Source organism: Propithecus coquereli, unplaced genomic scaffold (genome assembly GCF_000956105.1).
Source record: "Propithecus coquereli isolate 6110/MARCELLA unplaced genomic scaffold, Pcoq_1.0 Scaffold12, whole genome shotgun sequence".
In the NCBI taxonomy this organism is placed as follows: domain Eukaryota; kingdom Metazoa; phylum Chordata; class Mammalia; order Primates; family Indriidae; genus Propithecus; species Propithecus coquereli.
The window spans coordinates 9,364,679-9,387,897 of record NW_012136080.1 but is presented as its reverse complement, the minus strand read 5'-3'; the positions used below and the strand labels follow the sequence as shown (position 1 = coordinate 9,387,897).

Genomic DNA, 23,219 nt, shown 5'->3' with positions numbered 1-23,219 from the left:
AAAGAAACAGTATGGAGAAGGTTGATTATTAATGTCTATTCTGACAGGAAAAGGGTGTAGAGTCAGCATGAGATTATCTCTAGAATTTGGCGAGGAGAAGGGTGATACAAAGATGAAAGTGTGAATGTGTTCCCAGGCTCAGTAATTCAAACATCAGCATTTTCAAGAGGCAGACATAGGGCAGAACAAGTATGGACTGAAAGTAAACCTACCTGAAGGTCCAGTCTCAGCATAGTCACTAACACTGAACTTGCTCTGTCCCTTCAGGCGGTCCCTGTGCATATTCAGGCATTAGTTTCCATGACAGAAATAAGAAATTCAACTTACACTACTCACTTTCAATTTTTGAAACATTAAAACTTTTTTTTTCCAAGCAAAATTTTCTTTTCCCATGCAAAACTTTTTTTGCAATTTGGAATCCCATATATAAAATATTTCAAGGCAGAAGCAATAATAAAACAATAATAAAATAATCTGGGTGGAGCTGTGGAGCCCAGTCATTCTTTTTCGTAGCTCTACAACTTCAGAGAATGAATTAGAAACCCTCTGGATCAAATGATTCTAAAATCTCTCTAACTTGAACAGTGGATGAGTTTTCTGGGCTACTAGGTGCTATGGGTTCTGGGCTGAGGTCTACCTAGGAATGTTCTTGACAAAGGAGTCTTTTAAATCCCACTTTCTTTGAGTAATTATACTTTGGCAGACTAATTACATGTGACTTTTTTGGTCAACTCAGATTGCTCTTTAAAATTTTTTTTCTATTTTATAGATAATTTTCATGGAGGACATTTTGAGATCCATTTTAATCAAGTACGAGTTCCTGCCACCAATTTAATACTAGGTGAGATAAATTTGTACAAATGATTCGCCAGTATTGTATATTAATATTTTCAGGTCTAAATCTGGAAAAGATATGCAGTCTACCTTAATTTAGATACTCTCCTTTCTTGTTTACTCCATTTATCAAGGACAAGTTTTCCATTTTGTGGATTTTCCTATATGGAATAGTAAGGTTTTATTTAAGTGTTGGATGTGGCTTTGTATATTACATCAATTGAAAACATGACTAAATATATGAATTATACAATTCAGAGCAACACACTTTTTCCTAAAACAAGATCTGTAGGCCTCTGCTTGTTTTAAGAAAACCTCAGTACTTTCTGAATTCAAGTCTTGTATACAAGTTAGAAGCATAAATAACTCTGAACACTATGTGCCTGGAATGACTCTATCCTCTTGCTTGTTAGAATTCTATGCAACCTTCAAAGAACCTCTCAAAATACTACCTCTCAGGAATGCTTTTGTTTCTCACCCCATCCACACAACAAGCCACTACTAACACCTGCGGGGCCATAAGGTTACAAGACAAACAGAAAATCTCTTCCTCCTCTTTCGTTCTTTGTTTCTTTCTATAGCCCTTATCCTTGCCCCCTCTTCTGGATTTTAACTCTCGGTGTTGGGACTGTGTCTTATCCACCTTTGTAACTGTTGCACTAATAAAGTAGCTCAAGAGACAGTTCTTACATTTGATTGAAATATTTAATGATGGTAGTTTTTAAAACAGAAACCAAAATTCTCATAAATACATAATGAAGCTCATTATAGAACTGACTTTTTTCTCACCAGAATGCCATTTTTATTGAGGGCAGCTCATTATTTTCCGAGGATTTGTGTGACTAACACAAGGAATGGGCTGGACCGTTTTCACGTTTGTTTCCCTTTCTCACAGGTGAAGGTAGGGGATTTGAAATTTCCCAAGGCCGCCTCGGACCTGGCAGAATCCACCACTGTATGAGAACAGTCGGTTTGGCAGAACATGCTTTGCAGATCATGTGTGAACGGGCATCACAAAGGGTAGCCTTTAAGAAGAAACTGTATGCACATGTAAGGATGATTACTTATGAGGATTTTGTATAGCTCAGTGTACTAACCTTGAACAAAACCACTACCTAGTGAAAGTTTTCCTCTACATGAACAACTGATTCTTTTCCATAAAGCATATTTATGTCTGTATTTAAATGTAGTCTGATGAGAGGTATTTATCTCCATGAAAGATTAAATAACTTCTAAAGCGCTTCAACACCTCAGCACACAAGAGTGTGGACAATTCCTTCAACTTTTTCAGATTCTCATTCTCTAGAAAACTTGACACCTTAGAGCTCTCTCTGTAGACATGAAGAGGCTGTCATAAGGAAGAGGGATTTGCCTTGTCTTTTGGTTTCCTAGAAGGAATTAGAACAGATAGTGTAAAGATATAGGAAAACAGCCCAAAATACAGGGAAAGGAGGAACATTCTGTTAGAGAGATTTAAAAATGGAATGGACTGCCTTGGGAGGAATTGAGTTCCCTATCACTGGAGAAATCCAAGTAGAAATGGGGCCATGGTGGGATGTTCATGATTTTTGAATTTTCATCTATAAATTATATACTGCTGAGTCTGTTGTTTACAAAGCACTGTAAACATAGTTACATGTGGGCAATATAATCAAAATTAGGAAATATGGATTGAGAAGAAAAATAAGGTATCATTTCAGACTTCCTTGGAAAGCCTTTTACAGTGAAGAGGGATATTCAAATCATCCCCCTTCTAAATTTTAAGAAGTCAGGGAAGGCTGGGCAAAGGAGCTCACACTTGTAATCACAGCTCTTTGGGAGGCCAAGGCAGGAGGAGCACTTGAGGCCAGGAATTTGAGACCACCCTGGGTGACATAGCAAGACTCTATTTCTACAAAAAAAATTTAAAATAGCTGGACGTGGTGGCATGTTCCTGTAGTCCCAGCTACGCAGGAGACTGAGGCAGGAGGATCGTTTGAGCCCAGGAGTTTGAGGTTGCCGTGAGCTATGATGATGCCACTACACTCCAGCCTAGGTGACAGAGCGAGACCCTGTCTCAAATAAACAAATGAATGAGTGAATGAAAGAATGAAGGCAAGAAGAATTATTAAATATTTAATATTTATGATTGCTAACATGTTAGTGTGAGGTCAAACTTGTGATAGAATCGTGTTTGTGTTTGTTGGACATGTATATTTTAGTACATTGGTCTCCTTGTAAACTACATTTATGACCACCTTATAAAATTTTGCAATTTTTTTTTTTTTTTTTTTTTGACAGAGTCTCACTCTGTTGCCTGGGCTAGAGTGCCATGGCATCAGCCTAGAGTAGCTGGGACTACAGGAGTAGCTGGGAGTATAGGAGTAGCTGGGAGTACAGGCATGAGCCACCATGCCTGGCTAATTTTTTTCTATATATTTTTAGTTGTCCAACTCATTTCTTTCTATTTTTTTTAGTAGAGATGTGTCGCTCTCTTGCTCAGGCTGGTCTTGAACTCCTGAGCTCAAGTGATCCACCTGCCTCGGCCTCCCAGAGTGCTAGGATTACAGGCATGAGCCACTACACCCGGCCCCTACAGTATATTTTTTACCTCAAATTCTTATATGCTATGTTTGCTTTTTGTGAAGTATTATTCAGCATATATATGATTTATTCATATCATTGTTTTTATGAAACAATATGGCCTGCTCTCTGACACCACACCTGGGACTAATTTGTGGGGAACCTCTTTAGTATATGGTGAGGGCAAGGGTTCTGCTGTTGGATGGGAAGAGGTGAGATAGTGTGACCTTCTGGGCCATGGATACAGCTCCTGCCATTCCTGAAGAGGGACCGGAGTTGCTCATGGCACCGACCATTACTTCTTCTCCTCGTCTCTATTCAAGCTTGTCATGCAAACCCTGGAGCAGGGTGCTGAGAGGACACAGTACAGTGGGCAGACGGGCATCTTGAATGCACAAAAACACACTGCCTGGGTGCTGCTTTCATGACTGGTATTTTAATACTATACTAGAGAAACATTTCCCTCCTGCCTTTTAATGTGTCATGCAGAGCTAGCCTGGGCTTTTTCAAAACATGTCTTTCTTCACTAGAAACTTCTCACATCTGGCACAAATGAAATCATCTGGCAGAAGCAAAAAGAGATGTATGAACATGTCATAAACAAGAATGTGGGCCAGCTTTTTTTTTTTCTTCCAATTTGTAAAAGGAATATTCCATTTCCCTGAATTTGGAGACTCCTTCCAGCTGCGTTCTAAATTTTTCCAGGCTCTAAAGCAAAAAGTTCTCAATCAAAGTTCTGGCTTAGTAAATAAATCTGGCAGTTCCCTAGAACACTTAGTTTCTACCCACTCAGTGCTTTTCAGCAAATCTAGCGATGTGTGGAGACCCAGCTGAGAACACGTCCTTTATTCTAAAGCTGCTAAGTAAATGCATTTTGATTCTGTTCATGAAGTTATAACCAGTTTTACAGCCACCAAAAAATATTCATTGATTGCTGGCAGCTTATTTGAAATTGTTAATTCAGAGCCATGTTTTAACCTTTAGGACAGAGCCGTCCAATAGAAATACACCGTGAGCCACAATGTAATTTTAAATTTTCTAGTAGCAACATTTAAAAAAAATAAAAAGAAACAGACCAAATTAATTTGAATGTATTTTATTTAATCTAGTACATCCAAAATGTTATCATTTCAACATGAAATCAATATAAAAATATTACTAATGAATATGTTTTACATTCTTTTATTATTCAAAATCGGTATATTTTACACTTGTAGTACAACTCAGTTCAGCTTACGCATATTTCAAATGCCCAGCAGCCACATGTGGTTAGTGGCTATCACATCAAACATAACTGCTCTAGAGAAACTCTAATCAAATATCCCCTGTTGAAGAGCAAAGATGACCAAGCATAAAAATGGCTGTGGAAGGTTAATGTGGCTTGAATCAAAGCACTATAATTGTCTACTGGTCTGACTCATCTTAACAAAAATTATTCTCCATGTAAACACCAATTATATGTTTAGAATTTGAAATCAAAATACCCATTACAGTCAACCAGAAGCATTTAGTATCTCCCCTGGGTTTCAATGCTGAATTCTGAATGTTTGGTTACTTGTGAGATTTATGGTGGGTTTGATTTCCCTACGTATTCTTCTGTTTACCTCCTCTCTTTTCTTCCAAGTTCTGACAAATAGGGAAAACTCAGAGAGTGTTCTCTAAGCTAAAAGAGAAGCAAGTACCAATTTGTTTTCATTAAACAAATGAAATTATTTTGAGGTAATTGTAGAGTCACATACAAGTATAAGAAATAACAGATCTCTTGTACCCTCTACCCAGTTTCCCCCAATGGTAACATCTAGCAAAACAGTAGCACAATATCAGAACCAGGATGTTGTCATTGATACAGCCGAATACAGAACATTTCCACCCCTACAGGGATCCTTCATGTTGCCTTTTATAGCCACACCCACTTTGCTCCCACCCCACTTCCTCATTTACTTCTAGTAGCCACTAATGTGTTCTTCATTTTATAATTTTGTCATTCCAAGAATGGAATCTTACAGTATGCAAACTTTTAGGATTGGCTTTTTCCCTCAGTTTAATTCTTTAGAGATTCATCAGGTTGTGTGTATCCTTAGTTGGTTCCTTTTCATTCTCATGTGGTATTCCTTGATATGGATGAACTACAGTTTGTTTAACTGTTTACCTGTTGAGGGACATCTGGTTGTTCCCAGTTTTGCGCTATTACAAATAAAGCTGCAATAAACAAACATTTTGTGTAGGTTTTTGTGTGAACGTAAGTTTTCATTTCTCTGAGAGAAATGCCCAAGAGTATAATTACTAGGTCATATGGTAGTTGCATATTTAGTTTTTTAAGAAACCAACAAACTCTTTTCTACTTTTCATTCTCATCAACTATGTATCAGTGATCTAGTCTTTCCACATCCCTTCCAGAATTTGGTGGTGTCACTATTCTTTTATTTTAGCCATTCTGATACGTTTGTGGTGATATCGTATTGTGGCCTTAATTTATGTTACCCTAATGACAAATCATGTTGAACATCTTTTTTTATGCTTATTTGCTGCTCTTCAGTTCATGTCTTTTGTCTACGTTCTGTTCACTATTGAATTCTGTGAGTTCTTTATGTATTCTAGATACTACCCTTTGTCAGCTATGTGGTTTGCAAATATTTTCTCCCACTCTGTAGCTTGTCTTTTCATCCACTTAATAGAGTCTTTCACAGAACAAAAGTATTTAATTTTAATGAACTCTAATTTGTCAATTTTTTCTTGTATAGATCATGCTAGTCGTATCAAGTCTAAGAGCACTTTGCCCAGTCCTATATCCAGATTTTCTTCTATAATTTATATCTAAAAGTTTTACGTTTTACATTTGAGTCTGCAATACATTTCAACTTAATTTTTTATATAAAGTATGAGACTTAGATCAAGGTTTTTGTGTGTGTGTGTGTGTTTTGTTGTTGTTGTTATTGTTGTTTGCCTGTGTAATACAATTGCTCCAGCAACATTTGTTGAAAAGACTATCTTTCCTCCATTAAATTGCTTTCGTGACCTTCTCAAAAATCAGTCAGGCATATTTGTGTGGGTGTTTTTCTGGGTTATCTGTCCTAATTATCTATGTGTGTGTCTCTGTGCCAACACCACAGTCTTGATTACTGTAATTATATAATTAGTCTTAAATAAGCTTGACTGATTCCTCTACATTAGTCTTTTCTTTCAAAAGTTTTTCAGCTATTCTAATTCCTTTGCCTCCTCATACAATTTTTAAAATAATCTTGGCTATATCTGCAAAAATATCTTACTGGGATTTTGATAGGAATTGTGTTAAACCTATATGTCAGTTTGGAAGGAATTGATATATATTGATAACAATTAGAGTTTTCTATTCAATGAACATGGTATGTCTCTCCATTTATTTATTTAGCTTTTCTTGGTTTCTTTCATCATCTATGTGTAGCTTTCAGCATACAAGTCTTATATGTAAGTATTTCAATTTTTTGAACAATTATAAATGGCATTGTTTTTAATTTCAGTGTCTATGTTTCCATTATGAGTATATAGAAATATAATTGATTTTGTGTTTATCTTATATCCTGTGTTAGTTTTTGTGTTTATCTTGTGTCCTGTGACCTTGTTGAACTTATTAGTTCCAGGAGTTTTTTTGTAAATAATGTCATCTGCAAATAAGGGGCAGTTTTATTGCCTCCTTTCTAATATGTATGCCTTTGATTTCCTTTCCTTGCCTCATTGCACTAGCTAGAACTTCCAGCACCATGTTGAATAAGAATGATGAGAGCTGACATCCTAACCTTGTTCCTGATATTAGGGGAACATTAATTATGTTAGTTATAGGTTTATTGTAAATGTTCTTTATCAAATTGAGTTTCTCTTGACAACTGGTCTTCTGAGTTTTTATCCTGAATGAGCAATGAATTTTGACAGATGCTTTTTCTGCATTAATTTTTAAGACCATGGAATTTTTATTCTTTACCTTATTATTATTGTGGAGTACATTGATTCTACTTTATCTGATCATTTCTAAATGGTGAACAAACTTTGCATCATTGGACTAATCCCACTTTGTCATGGTATATAATTCTTTTTATATATTGCTGAATAAGGATTTTTGCATATGTAGTCATGAGGGATGTTGGTCTCTTGTTTTGTCTTATTTTTGTACTGTCTTTATTAGGTTTGGTATCAGGGTAACACTAGCTTTACAAAATAATCTTGAAAGTGTTCCACTTCTTCTACTTTCTGAAAGAGATTATCTAGTATTGGCATTAATTCTTCTTTAAACATTTGGTAGAGTTCTCCAGTGAGATTTAGGGGGAGGGGGTGTTAAATTTTAAATTCAATTTCCTTAATAGTTCTGGGGCTCTTCACTTTAGCTATTTTATATTGGATGAGTTGTGGTAGTTTGTGGTTTTTGAGGGGGTGGTCCATTTTGTCTAAATCTGTCAACTTTATGTGTTTAGAGTTGTTCACAGTATTAGTCTATTGACGTCTGCAGGGTCTGCAGTCATATCAACATGTTTCATTCCTGATATTAGTAATTCATGTCTCCTTTTTCTTTGTCAGTCTTGCTAGAGGCCTGTCAATTGTACTGATTTTTAAAAGAATAAATTAATGTATAAAATTATACAATATAATAATTGATATGTTAGGTCTTAACATTAACAAGATCTTTGTTTCATTAATTTTCACTATTTTTTTGTTTTCAATTTTATTTACGTCTGCTCTTTATTATTTCCTTGTGCTTTATTTGGGTTTATTTTGCTCTTCTTTTTTTAGGTTCTTGAGGTGGGTAGGGAGCACAGATTACTGATTTGAGACTTTTCCTTTGATCTAATGTAAGCATTTAGTGCTATAAATTTCCCTCTCAGCACTTCTTTACCTGTGTCCCACAAATTTAGAAATGTTGTATTTTCATGTTCATTCAGGTCCATACATTTCTTAATTTCCCTTGAGACTCCTCTTTGATTCATGGATTATTTAGAAGTGTGTCACTTAATTTCCAAGTGGTTTGGAAATTTTCCTATTTTCTTTTTGTTATTTATTTCTAGTTTAATCTCATTGTGGTCACTGAACAAACTCTGTATTATTTTAATTCTTTTAAATTTCTTGAGGTTTGTTTTATGGCCCAGGATAATGAGAAGACAATGAATACAATGACCTTTATGATGATCCACTTCCAATTAATGAATAGTGAATATATTTTCTCTTCCTTATGATTTTTTAATAGCATTTTCTTTAGCTTACATTATTATAAGAATACACTATGTATAACAAACAAAATATGTGTTAATCAACTTTTAATGTTATTGGTAAGACTTCCAGTCAACAGTAGGCTGTTAGTAGTTAAGATTTGGGGGAGTCAAAAGTTATACTTGGACTTTTGACTGTGTGGGACATCGGTACCCCTAACTCCCACATTGTTCAAGGGTCAATTGCAGTAAGAAAACAAACAACCCAGTTAAAAAATGGGCAAAACACATGAACAGACATGTCACCAAAGAGGATATAGAGATGACAGATAAGCACCTCAAAAGGGGATCAACATCATTAGCCATTAGGGAAATCCAAATTAAAACCCTGATAAGATATCTCTGTATACTGTTAAAATGACTAAATAAAATAGTACTGACAATACCAAGTGCTAAAAGTTTGGGGAGCAACTGGAGCTCTCATACATTACTGGTAGGAATGCAAAACATACAGCCACTCAGGAAAACTGTTTGACAGCTTCATATAAACATTTGCCACTGACCCAACAATTCCACTCCTGGTGTCCGCTTTAAAAAATGAAAATGTATGTCCATACCACAACCTATATACAAATGTTTACAGAAGCTCTATTAATAATCAAAAACTGGGAACAACACAAAGGTCCTTCAACAAGGAAATGGATAAACAAACTGTGATATATCCCTGCAATGGAACACTACTCAGCAATAAAAAAGAATGAATAGTTTACACATGGAACAATTTGGATGCAACTCAAAAGGCATTACACTGAGTGAAAGACGCCAGTCTTAAAAGAATATATGCTATATTGCTGAGTGTGGTGGTGCACACCTATAGTCCCAGCTACTTGGGAGACTGAGGTGGGAGGATCACTTGAGCCCAGGAGTTTGAGTCTAACCTGGGCAACAAGCAAGACTTCATCTCTAAAAAAAAATAAAAATAAAAATAATACATGCTATATGATTACACTTATATGACATTCTGGAAAAGACAAAACTTTGGTGATGGCCAAACCTATCAATGGTTGCCAAAAGTTAGCAATGAGAGAAGGGTGTGACTAAAAAAGAGCAGCACCAGCGAGTTCTGTGGGGATATGGAACAGTTCTGTGCCCTGATTGTGGTTATAACAATGTATACATGTGTTAAAATTCATAGAACCAAATAAAATGGTCACTTTTAGTAAATAACAGTAACAACACCACGAAGGACTGCTGGATCATCCCCACACTGAAACTGTGCTGAGCCTTACCTAGTTTGTCGATAAGCAGCTCCACTACCATGCATTTAGCCGAGTTTTGATGAGAGCATACGATTGGCATTCATGAGGGCCAGCGAGGAGTGCTTTGGCAACAAGACAGTTGCTCACACCAGCCATCTTGACCTTTGACATTAAGATATCCAAAATAAATGATTTTCCTGAGCAAATAAAATTCCTTCCTAAAGTCTTCTAATTTTAACTGTAACATTCCACCGGTATGTGGCTAGGCTGGTATATATCAAATGAATTAACTCTTCCATTTTTAAAAATATATCAAGTAAGGCTCGTGAACAATCCTTAGCCTACAGAGTGTGTTCACTAGACAGGCTGTGTTACGTGTGGATATCAGATGTGCCTTAGCTCCTCCTTCCTTTTGCTGCCTGTTGCTCCCCTGCAGGAGGTTGTGGCTCACTGGATTGCTGAAAGCCGCATTGCCATTGAGGAGATCCGCTTGTTGACGCTGAAAGCCGCCCACAGCATAGACACTCTGGGCAGTGCTGGCGCTAAGAAGGAGGTGAGACTCCCCCCACCCCGGACCACCAATTGCTGAGCCTCCTCCACTTCTCCCACCCATCGGGCATTTCACTTTTCGTGGTACCTTGATGGCACTCAGAATATTGGAAGCTCCATGTGATTTTGGCTTAAAGATTATAAATGTCCGTCACTTGCTAGTTTTCCTTTCACTAGGCTGCTATAGGGAATGATTTTCGGGATGCAGCATATCTTCAGCATTCTTGAGATACAGCAACAAAGAGTAGGGAAATCTTAGGCTTTATGCAGACCTGGAATTAGTTGTACCCACTATGTCACTTACTGCTAGCCTCGTGCCCATGGGCAAAGTACCTAACCTTTCTGCCTATGGCCTAGGGTTCTTGTGAAGAGTAACCAAGATGATGTATATAGAATGCTCAGCATGAAGCTGCCACATAGCGAATGTTTCATAAAAGGTACCTCTTGTCCCCTGCCCTCTTAGGTTTCTGGCTTATATGGAATAAGGACATAACTGTTTAATTCTAAAAACCTATAAAATTGCTAAAAGAAAACTGATTGTGGAGCATAGACCCTTGAACTTTTTTTATGATCCTATGGTGATAAGTGTGATTTATCAGCTGCCTGACATTCTCTTGGAAATGAGGCAAGTTATAAATAAATAAATAACATGTCTGGAAGAAATATCTCTTCCCAGAGGGTCTGTATTGACTGAAATATGGCCATTAACTGCATTACAGCAGGATCTCTTTGTTGGCTTTCATCAAAGATCTTGTTTTAGTAGTGACTTGGGCATGGGAAAATTTTTGTTTGGTTTTACAAAGAAAATCCAGATTATATCAAATTCTGCTACATTATGTGTAGTCTAAGAAACAAGCATTCTTTTCATATCTTGCTCATATAGATTGCAATGATCAAAGTGGCTGCCCCACGGGCTGTCTGCAAAATTATAGACCGGGCCATCCAGGTGTGTGGAGGAGCTGGCGTTTCCCAGGATTATCCTCTGGCTAACATGTGAGTAGATGTTATTTAAGAACCATCTATATTTGATAGCCAGGCACAGTGGCTAATGCCTATAATCCTAGCACTTTGGGAGGCCAAAGTGGGAGGATCACTTGAGGCCAGGAGTTCAAGACCAGCCTGAGCAAGAGCAAGACCTCATCTCTACAAACAATGGAATAATTAACCAGGTATGGTGGAGGCGCTTCTAGTCCCAGCTACTCAGGGGGCTGAGGCAGGAAGATCACTTGAGCCCAGGAGTTTGAGGTTGCAGTGAGCTATGATGATGCCACTGTACTCTAGCCTGGGTGACAGAGCAAGACCCTGTCTCAGAGAAGAAAAAAAAAAAAAAAAGAACCATCTACATTTGATAGGCTTAGAGTTAAAAAATCTATAGATAAAAGATACTACCTTACTTTAAAGTGTAACTGAAGGCTAAAGGAAGTGTTAGAGGTACTTTAATATAGAGTTCAGCACCAAGAATAGTTGCTCTTATGATTATAATCATCACTTCACTCTATTATGTTAACTTTTACGCTGAGGGGACCCACCGAGGGTTCCGGGCTATAGATGCAGCATGGGGTTCTGCTCTGAATCAGAAGGGAGGGAGTGGTGCAGAGACAGCCAAAGGGGACCCAGAGCCAGGCTGTGTGCACTTAGGACAGTTTACTACCCACACAGGGAGGCTGCAGCTGAATTCACAGCAGTACATACCAGCGACTATATTATATCCAGATTCTGATTACTGGGGGGCAAGAAGGAACATTCTCCACTCCCCAGCCTTCCATCTCCACACAGTCTAGTGTCATCTTGTGTATCATACTGGAGATAGTCTCATGCCTCATCAATTTTTAATCTTAAGAAAGAACTAAATATATAGTATCAAACCATTCACTTCCTGGAGCTTACCTAAGAGATCTCTAAATTCTAGCAACTTCTGGTAACCTGTGACAAACCAAGAACCAGATTAACCCCACTGTACTTTGCCATTTAAGTTTCCCAAGTTGGAACTCTAAATAGCATTTCGGCCAGGTGCAGTGGCTCACGCCAGTAATCCTAGCACTCTGGGAGGCCAAGGTGGGTGTATCACTTGAGCTCAGGAGTAAGAGACCAGTCTGAGCAAGAGTGAGACCCTGTCTCTATTAAAAATAGAAAAAATTAGCTGGGCATGGGGGCGTGCGCCTGTAGTCCCAGCTACTTGGGAGGTTGAGGCAGGAGGATCGCTTGAGCCCAGGAGTTTGAGGTTGCTGTGAGCTAGCCTGACACTGTGGCACTCTAGCCCGGCAACAGAGCAAGACTCTGTCTCAAAAAACATAAATAAAAATAAATAAATAAGTAAATAAATAAAATAGTATTTCAGAAGCCCCTTGGCTTATTTTCCTTGTACTCCTTCTCCTACTTTGACAGGATTTCACGAATTAATATAGTCTTGGCTTAGAATCAGAGTGACTGATATTATCATGTTCCTCTTTGATAGCTCCCATGATCCTGCTCTTTTTTTGTTTTTTCAGGTATGCCCTCACTAGAACTTTGCGCTTAGCAGATGGGCCTGATGAAGTCCACCTCTCAGCCATCGCAAAGATGGAACTGCGGGACCAAGCCAGAGGACTGACAGCCAAGATGTGAGGAGAGTGACACCACCACATCCCTCAGGCCAAAACTCTCCTTTATACAAACTTGACTCCAACATTTGACTCTCATATTTTTGCAGCAGTTTGAGCACCGGGTTAATTACTTGTGGTAAAGATTTTAGCATCTATTTTGATGAGTGGGTTTTATAATTTCAAGGATTGCACAGGTTTAAGTTAAACAAGAAATTCTATCGCTGTTGTCATTCAGTCTAGTGCCCAAGTGGTTCAGCATTTACTTTTTAAATATAACATGTAAAGAGATCATGAAGTAAACTGAAGAGCTAAATCATAGGCATAAAAATATTCTCACTTTTTGATTTTCAGGAATTTTCCATGTAAGTAAATAATTCTAGAAACATTTCATCATTTATTTTGGAAACAATAGAATGGGACTGTCTTTTTAAGGGTTGGTTTAATACTTTGTACTAATGTTTGTACTGGAGAGAAGCATGACTGATGGAATTGTTTTAGAATTCATATAATTGTACACCTCTTCATAATTCAACGGGAAGCACTTATGCATAAAATCTGAATGCAGTTTAAAGTTTACTAGAAAACATGGCATCCTATGAGAAAATGTTATTAAGAACCATTTCAACTGTTTATAAAATGTTTATGAGAACAGTGGACAGTTTGAGCTACAAGAAAGTTCTTTCATTTTGCGAAGAGATTAAAGACAGTCTGCTCTGAATGCCGTTATGTTAATACAACACCCAATGCAAACATGCTTGTGGCTGTTTACATCAGCTCTGTCCCATATAGTGTAGCCATTGACCACATGTGACTCTTGAGCACGTGGAATGTGGCTAGTACAACTGAAGAACTAAATTTTTAGTTTTTAAAAATTTTAATTTAGGCCGGGCGAGGTGGCTCACGCCTGTAATCCTAGCACTCTGGGAGGCCGAGGCGGGTGGATCGCTCAAGGTCAGGAGTTCGAGACCAGCCTGAGCAAGAGCGAGACCCCGTCTCTACTAAAAATAGAAAGAAATTAATCAGACAACTAAAAAAAAAATATATAGAAAAAATTAGCCGGGCATGGTGGCGCGTGCCTGTAGTCCTAGCTACTTAGGAGGCTGAGGCAGAAGGATCGCTTGAGCCCAGGAGTTTGAGGTTGCTGTGAGCTAGGCTGATGCCGTGGCACTCTAGCCCGGGCAACAGAGCCAGACTCTGTCTCAAAAAAAAAAAAAATTTTAATTTAAATATCAATTCTCAACTTAGTTATTAGAAAACTTTTAAGTATGCTTGGAATAATTTAAGTATGTGAATCTACTTTTTCAACTATAAATTTTATGAAATCTAAATACAGAGCAAGTACTTTGAAAATTTAGCATCCAACAAAGAAAAAAGTATAAAATACATTGGTATTTGGCAAGTCTTTGAAATTTGTTGAGGTTCGATTTATGGTATAATATAGGGTTAATTTTTGTAAATGTTTCATACATGTCTAAAAAATATTCATTTTGCAGTTTTTCAGTACAGAATTCTATATATGTCCATTAAATCAAGTTTGTTAATTGTATTATTCAAATATTCTATATCCTTAATAATTTTTTGCATGTGTCTATCTAGTCTCACAATCACAGAGATGCATTAAAATCTTTTACTTTGAAAAAAATAAAAAATAAATGATGATTTTTTAAAAAAAATAAAATACTTTGGTATTTGGTACCAAAATTTGGTTATTTTGAAGACTTAGCATGAAAAAAATGTAAAATATCTCATTAATAGTTTTTATATTGATTACACATTGAAATTATATTTTAGATATATTGAATTAAATAACATATTAAGATTGATTTCACCTGTTCCTTGTTACCTTTTTAGATGGACACCATAGGAGTACTACCTTGTAATTTTTTAAATTTTAAAATAATGTATTTTTATTCCTAAAAATGTTTATTAGAAAGTATATACATCACATGATTTTTTGATATCCAGAGACTCTTTCAATCATGACTTAAATTTTTTCTTGGGGTGGGGTGGAGGTGGGAAGCAGGGATTTGACAAAGACGTGGGCTCTGCCCCTCGGTGTGTTGTGCGGGCCTTGTAAACATTTGCCGTTGGCCTTAACCTCTCCGTACCGCATTCTTCTTTCCCCACATTGACGTTAACTTTTTATTCCTAGGGGACCTGTACCTACTGAGGGTTTGTCCTGAGAATCACTAAAGCCATGTAGAAACATCTTGAAATGTGTGAAACACAGTAAAGTACTTTATAAAGTATCCTTAAAGTGGATAAAACCTTATAATCCAAACTATTAATTTGAGAGATTGTGATTTGGAAGAAATCAGGATTGTTTTGAACAATCAGAATTAAAGGCTATGTCTGGTACTTATAATTTTGTGGTAATTGGTTTCTCTGAGGAAAGCTGGCTGAATTGGTTGCTGATTCGTTTCAATTAATCTATTGTCACGTACCTGGCCATCCCTATAGCAAGTCACTCCACGTGAACCATACTTACCTTTCTCCCTACCCTGAATTTATTCCGATAAAATTACATTAAGAAGAACAGTAAGGATTGTTTTGAAAGGGAAAAAAGTCTCCAAAGGATAAAATGAGAAGATCAAGTCCAAGATCGATGCCTCATTCGTGGTGAGTGAATGGACTGACTGTAAGCTCCTGAGCTTCAGGGCCGTTTCTAAGGCTCTGTCTCCTCAGGCTGTCACCAGGAGTCACTGAGCCTGGGACAGTCTGCCAGGTTTGCCATACGCTTGAAACCACATGATTTTAAAATGAGAAGTTGCCCTTTATAATAACTACATGGCAGGGAGAGGGGAGGGAGGAGCGAGCTCACCAGTTAGGGCTCTTCCCCTCAAGACCCCTCCAAGGTTGCCAGTCGTCAGTGACCAGGGAGGAGGGGCCTCATTGCCAGACAGGCAAGACACCACCACAAGGCTCCACGCAAAAAGGTCACAGTCTTCCTCTAACAACACTGTTAGGATGCGCAAGGGGTAGCTGTGCTTGTCCAGGGGAGTGGCCAGGTAAGGATCTCTGGTAGTTGACATTTTTAACTTTGAAAACACACAACAGAAGGTTCAGCTGATTATGGAGGAGCTGATTTCCTCATCAACTTGTGGTTATTTATAAAGGCATCCCCAAGGTAGGTCCACGTCACCCCAGCTGTTCCCATGCAACTGTGGTCCACTTATGTGTCACGGGCATGCTTGTATTTCATTGAAGGAAACTAAAGTAGGTGAAAAGCAGCAAAGTCCAATACGGCATTTAGGTATTTTAATGGAAAAGTTGCACAGGGCTTGCCAAAACCGCTATTCTTTTTATTCTTAAAGTAAGCTGCAGCCGTCTCTGGGAAGTTCAGAAGTAAGGCACTTTTTAACCTAGGCTACCTAAGGGATTTAAATTTATAAACTTCTTAAATAAATGATTTTATAAAATGAAATGTATTTATGAAAATGTCTGCTATGAAAAATGTTCTATTTCTGTCAAGCCAGGTCACCTCGCCTGGCCTCTGTCACTAGCACTAGATGATCCCTCCCTCCCCAACAGACAGAGTAAAGGGGGGTGGGGACGAGATCAATCAGCAGGCCCTCCGTTAGCACTTCTGGCCCCTGTTTGTCTGCCACATGTCTTTCTCCACCATTTCTTTTACCTGGATCACTGCAGTAGTCTCCTAGCCGGACTTCTGCTCTGTCCTCACAGCAGCCAGGGTGACCCTCTCAAAGGCTGCAGTGGCTTCCATCTCACTTATTAATAGCATAAATTCAGGGTCCTTGCTTTGGCCAACAAAGTTCCCTCTGAGCTTGTCCCCTGACACCTATCTGATCTCATCCCCCGCTCACTCCATCATGGCCTCCTGGCTGCTGTTCCAGCACACAAGCACATCTGGGCCTCTGAGCCTTGGTTCTGATGTTTTCTGTGCCTGAAAGGTTCTACTGTGAGATTTTCCAGGTGTCTGCTCAAAAATCACCTTATTAAAGTATCCTTTCCTGACCATTGCTCTAAACTAGCACCACATGCTTTGTCATTCTCTACCTGCTTATCTGCCTTTCTCACAGCACTTACCACCTGATATGTGTGTGTGTGTGCACGTGTATTTGTTTATGGTCTGTCTGCTCACTAGAATGTAAGCCCCACTTTTCCCTCCTATATTCACTTATCTTACTTTTTTGCGTACTGGTGTCTCCTCGGTCCCTGGATCACGTCTTACATCCAGCAGGCACTCGAAAAGAGTATCAGCGAATGAAGAGTGTGCATGGATGCTCTCCTGATCCCTGGGTTGCAGCACAGCTTCGGTGAGAGGACAAAGCATTCGTTTATGGGTCTGCAAACAGAACAGAGCCAAAGCCTGAGCCCTAGCCTGTTAACACAGAGGTTGGGCAAGAGACCCAGAATGGGTTATGGGCAGCTGGAGAAGACCTAGGCCTTAGAAAGGACATCAGAGCCCCAGCAGTGGGAGGTGCACAGCGCTCTGGGCAAGTCAGTTTCTGTAACAGATGTTAAATGAGTATTTCACAATCCAGGGGAATATGCACTTAATTTTTTTCTCCTGATGTGTAATCCAGTCTAATCAGCTGGAGGACTGTGATCAGCTCTAGGTGTGGAGCGAAGTCGGGAAGAGAAAGTCTAAGAGAAACAAAACCACTTCTGGTGATTGTTAGAATTTTCCAATTTTCCAAATAAGCAGGATTCTGGGAAGTGTCCTCCCTTAATTCAGGGCAGACAAAGAGCATTTCGGGTTTATGATCCTGCCATGTATTTTTCTTTTTTTCTGTTTTTCAGCACCTCTTTCTAATCGTGGTGATCACGAGTTTATTGTGAAGAAAACCCATGCCCGTTCTAGTGTCAGAGTGTGGCTACAGTAAGCTCTGTGAGACAAGAGCTGTTCTCTGCCTTGCCTTTGCCCAAAAAATGTGTGAATAGGTAAAGGGTGATTATTTATTCAGGAGCGGTGCCTCACTCTTAGGACACCCTAAGTACTGGTCAAGTGGCGACCAGCTGCATGGACAGGGTCTGAGAAGGCATTTTCTCAGCCCTCCTTCACCACTGGGCTGATGGCTAAAGCCACCCTGATGATGAGACTTTTGTTTCACTTTTGTATGTGGGTAAAAGTGGAGATGGCAGATGTCCCTCCCTCCCTATGCTTACCTCTCTGACTTCAATTTCTACTGCTCTGTTTCCCTATTCACTCCACACCAGCCACATGGACCTTGTGTTGTTCCTCCGATATCCCAGATACATTCCTACCTCAGGATCTTTGCACTTGAGTTTTTGTTTGCCTAGAAGGCTCTTCCCCCACTCCATGTCCTCAAGGCTTGCTCCTTTCCTACAAATGCAACCTTCTGGGGATTCCTTCGTGACCATCCCCTCTGAATATCTACTCTCCCAACACACACATGTGTGTGCACGCACACATTCTTTACCATTTTTCTCTGCTTTGGTTTTCTTAGAACTTTTCACCATGTGACATACTATATATATTTTTTTCTTTATTATCCCCTCCTCTCCCCCTGCTAAAAATTACACTTCAGCAGAGAGGGGTTCTTGTCTGTTCTGCTCACTGCCTCATCCCTAGTAGCTGGAGCAATCCCTGGAGCATGCATAATGGGTTCTCAATAAATAGTTGTTGAGTGCATGGATGCACGCCAGCTGCGGGAGGGCCGGGACTGCAGGATCTTGATGAACCTCTATGTCAGATGTGTGGCAGCACAGGCTCATATTTACTCACTGGCCTAGAGCAGTGGTTCTTACCCTGGCTGAACACTGGAATCACCTGAGGAGCTTGACGTAAACACAGCTGCCCCAGGCCCAGCCCTGGGTATTGTGACTTCAGAGATCAGATGCACCAGGGATTCTAGAGAAACAAGGGTCAAGGGTAAAGCCGGGCTTCCTGACAGATGTTGATCACGTCAGTTAGAGTGCTCGGCTGCAAACACTAGGAAGAGACTGGCTAATGTGAGCAAAAGGGAGTTTTCTGCATGGGCGTGAGAGGGGAGGACTGAGGAAGTCTGGAGGGTCTCACCCAGACACAGGCAGGGAAGCAGGTCTGTGCAGCTGGGACCAGAGCAGCCAATGGAGAGTCGCCCCTGTGGTGCTGACCTCGTCCACCAATTCCCTCAGTCCTTGCCTCCCTGAGGATTGTGTGGTTGGCCAAGCTCAGCTTACAGGCCTGCCCCAGGCGGCCCAGGAAGAGGGGAGCTCTTCCAGTGCTACCAACAGACTATAAGGCGAGCCACACATGGAACTTAAAATTTTCTAGTGTCACATTAAAAAAGTAAAAAGAAATGTGAAATTAATTTTAATATATTTTATTTAACTTAATAGATACAAATATCATTTCAACATGTAATCAATATAAAAATTATCAGTAAGATATTTTCCACATTTCTCCCCAAATCCAATATAATTTACATTTATCGCCTATCTCACTTTGGAAGATAAATTTTCAATGGAAATACTTGGTCTGTAAAAAGTTAACTATCTGTAGGTTTCATAAAATTTATAGTTAAAAAAGTAGTTCACATACCCAAGTTGTTCTAAGCATACTTCTTAAAAGTTTTCAGAAAACTAAACTGTGCCAATTTTTAAATTTAAATAAGTTAATTAAAATTAAATTAAAAATTAAGTTCCTCAGTCACACTGGCCACATTTCAAGTGCTCAGCAGCCACACGTGGCCAGCGGCTACTGTGCTGGCAGCTCAGCTCGGCCCCTTGGCACCCCCAGTTTCAGAGGTCACCCTCTCACTGAAACCACACTCCGTCAGGGAGAGGGGCATTATTACAAATGGAGAATGGATGCTGACAGCCCCAAGCAATCGTCCACTGCAGTAATTAAGGGAGGATAGTGATTTTATATTTTTTGTTTGGTGAAGGGAAAAGTTGACTCCAGTCCATCTCCTATATTTAAGAAAAAAACAAAAAACAGCATGACAAGGAATCCTTAAGCATTTCTAGTTTACCAAGGAACCTGTGGTACAGACATTCCTAAAGATTATTTCAGAGAAAATTGGTATTTGTTCAGGATAGTTAGGGTTTCTGACTACAAAAACAGTTGGTTCCAGTACGTAGGAATTTGAAGTGTGTGAACTCAGTCTCTTAAGTTGATTTATGAGCCAAGTAGTCCTCTCAGCTCAGTGAGAATTAATAATGATCTTGTTATGGAAAATGGACAAAACATTTTTTATAAAATTCAAAACCATTATCATTATTCTTTCCCAGTCCACTTTCTAGAAAATTTATTATCACAAAGTTTGGGCTTCAAAGGAAATGGTCCCCAAATGACGGACTTGCTGCATTTCATTCAGTTTAGAGCATCGGAACTCCCATCCCTGCCTACAAGGTGCCAAATGAACTTTGTACTATTAAGGAGCTAAGCCATGACATAAGCTGGAGGGACAGCACGCTTATCAGATCTAGGTGGTCCCGGCATGGAAGAGCAAGCCCCCTTCTCAAGAGTGCTGAGGAGCAAATGCACTTCCTTTCACAACCTGCTCTCGTGAGGCCAGGGCTGCTGGTTCTCAGGCTGATCAACACAGTCTGCTGACCTTGGCAGTCTACCTCCTCCTCTGTTGGGTCAGACTCTCAATTTTAAATCCAGCTGAAACCTTCCTGCAAGAGGTCTTCCTCGCAGCCCTCTAACAGCTGGACTAATCTAACCTTAAGGGAGTAAATAATTTGACAGTCCAATCCATAATGTGTTGTTATCTTCACATGCTAAGGTAATTATTTTCTTCATTCTATTTTTAACAATTCTTTTTCTGGCAAAGTTTGAGACAAAAACCATCTAGAAGAAAAGAAAAGAAGAAGAACTAGCCACTCGCAGAAGTTCTAACATTTTCCCAGGTGTGGAGCACATGCTGAGGGGCTTCAAATACTTTCTTCCTGTTCAGTAGTGTCTTTGTTGATTCATGATTCTTGATACATTTTAAAGTGTATCAAACCAAAAGGATTTTTTATTTATAAGTAGTTGAAGTAACACTAGACCAGCTGGATTAATTTTAGAGAGGACGTGGAGGACCGACCTGCAATTCTAGGCAGTTCAGCGAGTCCTTATTGCCCGTGGTGGATGCACCTGTGATAAGGCCCCTGCTGCCCTGGTCCTCGGGAGGTAGTTCATCCAGCTGACAGCTCGCTTAACCCAACAACGCCCCCATCCATACTAGGTAGGGCCAGATTTTCATCAACCACAGCAACCTCGAGGAAGTGAACTGGCTCTCACACAGGAAATAAAAGAGAAACATTTTCAAAATTTATCTTTGGAGATCCATTTGCACCGTAGAAGCTTGAGGACAATGTGCAAGATGAGTCTGAAGCAACTTCAACCCGAGAACCTAGAAACAGGAAGCAGGAAAAGATAATACGTGGAATTTCTCCTTATTTGGAAACTCCAGCCCCAGTTACAAAGGGCCTAGAAGCTGATATTGTTGAAAACAGTTTGAAGTCAGAGAAATCTGGCCTGGAGCAGGAATTCATAATTTTGGAAATTAGATCACACAACACTGACTCGGGAATGCCACAGCTATATTAATGTGAATTGGTAAAGTTTAATGTTTCCTATTATAGTCCATTTTGTACCATGTGAATTTGGACTATTTTTTTAATCATGAAGGACTGATGTATACAAACACAGTTTAATTCCTTCACCAAATATTTAGCGAGTGCCTATTATGTTCTAGGAATGTAAACGGCCCCCCTAATCCTCTCCCTTAACTAACTATTTGAGCTTTTGAGTTGTTTCCCAGAAATGGTGACCTTTCTGCAAGACAAAGGAGCTGAGATTCTAAAGGCCCCTGGGCAGACTTCCAGACAAGACTCACCATTCCCCACAACCTGCCCCAAAGCATGTGGCACCTCCTTTAAAAGCCGTGATCTCCACGAGCCAGTCAGAGGTATTTGAAGCAGCTTCTCCTGTTTTCCTGACAAGAGGGTCTGTAGTCTGTGGTCTTGTTAGGTTTCAGTCTGAAACCGTTGGTTCTTGGTGCGCTCATGGCCGAAGAATGACCAGACACGCCAACGTTAGGCAAGCATGAAAATGAAGTTTATTGAAGAGAGAAAGAGGATTATAGGGCAAGAGCAAGATACAGGTTTACAGAGCATGGTACATACACCACAGGTGATGACTGGACACCTTGTCGCAGCAGGGCAAGCAAAAGGAAGGGTAAAGAGAGAGGGAGTTTGGCTATGATCTGCGTCTTATTTTATAATGTCCTAGGCTGGGCGCGGTGGCTCACGCCTGTAATCCTAGCTCTCTGGGAGGCTGAGGCGGGTGGATTGTTTGAGCTCAGGAGTTCGAAACCAGCCTGAGCAAGAGCGAGACCCTGTCTCTACTAAAATTAGAAAGAAATTAATTGGACAACTAAAAATATATAGAAAAAATTAGCCGGGCATGGTGGCGCATGCCTGTAGTCCCAGCTACTCGGGAGGCTGAGGCAGGAGGATCGCTTGAGCCCAGGAGTTTGAGGTTGCTGTGAGCTAGGCTGATGCCACGGCACTCACTCTAGCCCGGGCAAAAGAGTGAGACTCTGTCTCAAAAAAAAAAAAATCTTATAATGTCCTAATAGGGACCTCCCTTATGGTTCAGAGGTCACCATGGCACCACTTTGATTGGACAGTTGGGAGTCACATGACCTGAGCCTTAACTACACATGCGGGTTCTAGGTCACTTTCCAGACTTTATGGTAACCATACGGCTTGGCCTGTGGGCTAGAGAGTCCTCTGCATTCTTTTGCAGCCGGCGTGCCAAGTTCTGATTGGCAGATTCATAGGGTATTTCCTCCTCCCCTAGGTATGGAGAATCAGGGTTGGGCAGGACCAAGATGGGGGCAACAGCACCCACTTTTGTCCCTAGCAGACCCAGAATCCCTCACTATCTACCTAACAGTCTGTTGTATTAAAAATTCCTTGGCAATCCTCATTGTCTCAATAATTGGATCTTTGTGCGACAAGCAACTGGACCTAAACCAAAACCCCTGTGCAGCTTCAGCGACAGGTATAATACTAAGTTCTGGGGGATCTATAGATGAAGAAGACAGATATAATCCCTGCGCTCACTTCCTGCTGGGAGAGGTCAGTTAAACCAAGTGCTCTAATAAGAGGAGTCCACAGTACAGGGAGCCACGGAACACTCCCAGCCCTGAAGAACGAGGAGTGCGAGTAGAGAAAAATGTTCCAGGTAGAAAAAGCACATGTGAAGGTCTGAGGAGAAAAGGGTTGTCAAGTTCTAGAAATCAAAAAGTTTACTATTGTTGGAATGATAGCAGAGATAGCAGGAGAGATAATGC

At 39.8% G+C, this 23,219-nt stretch overlaps 1 protein-coding gene across 1 annotated transcript in view; it reads left to right on the top strand.

Moving 5' to 3' along the window:
• Window positions 1-13,851, top strand: part of ACAD11 (acyl-CoA dehydrogenase family, member 11) — a 118,368-nt gene extending 104,517 nt beyond the window's left edge. The window contains exons 15-19 of the mRNA XM_012663299.1: window positions 770-841; window positions 1,730-1,884; window positions 10,263-10,379; window positions 11,259-11,368; window positions 12,865-13,851. Coding sequence (XP_012518753.1) covers window positions 770-841; window positions 1,730-1,884; window positions 10,263-10,379; window positions 11,259-11,368; window positions 12,865-12,979 — 569 coding nt within the window. The 3' untranslated portion in view covers window positions 12,980-13,851. The remainder of the gene's footprint in view (window positions 1-769; window positions 842-1,729; window positions 1,885-10,262; window positions 10,380-11,258; window positions 11,369-12,864) is intronic.
• The last annotated feature ends 9,368 nt before the right edge of the window (window positions 13,852-23,219 follow it).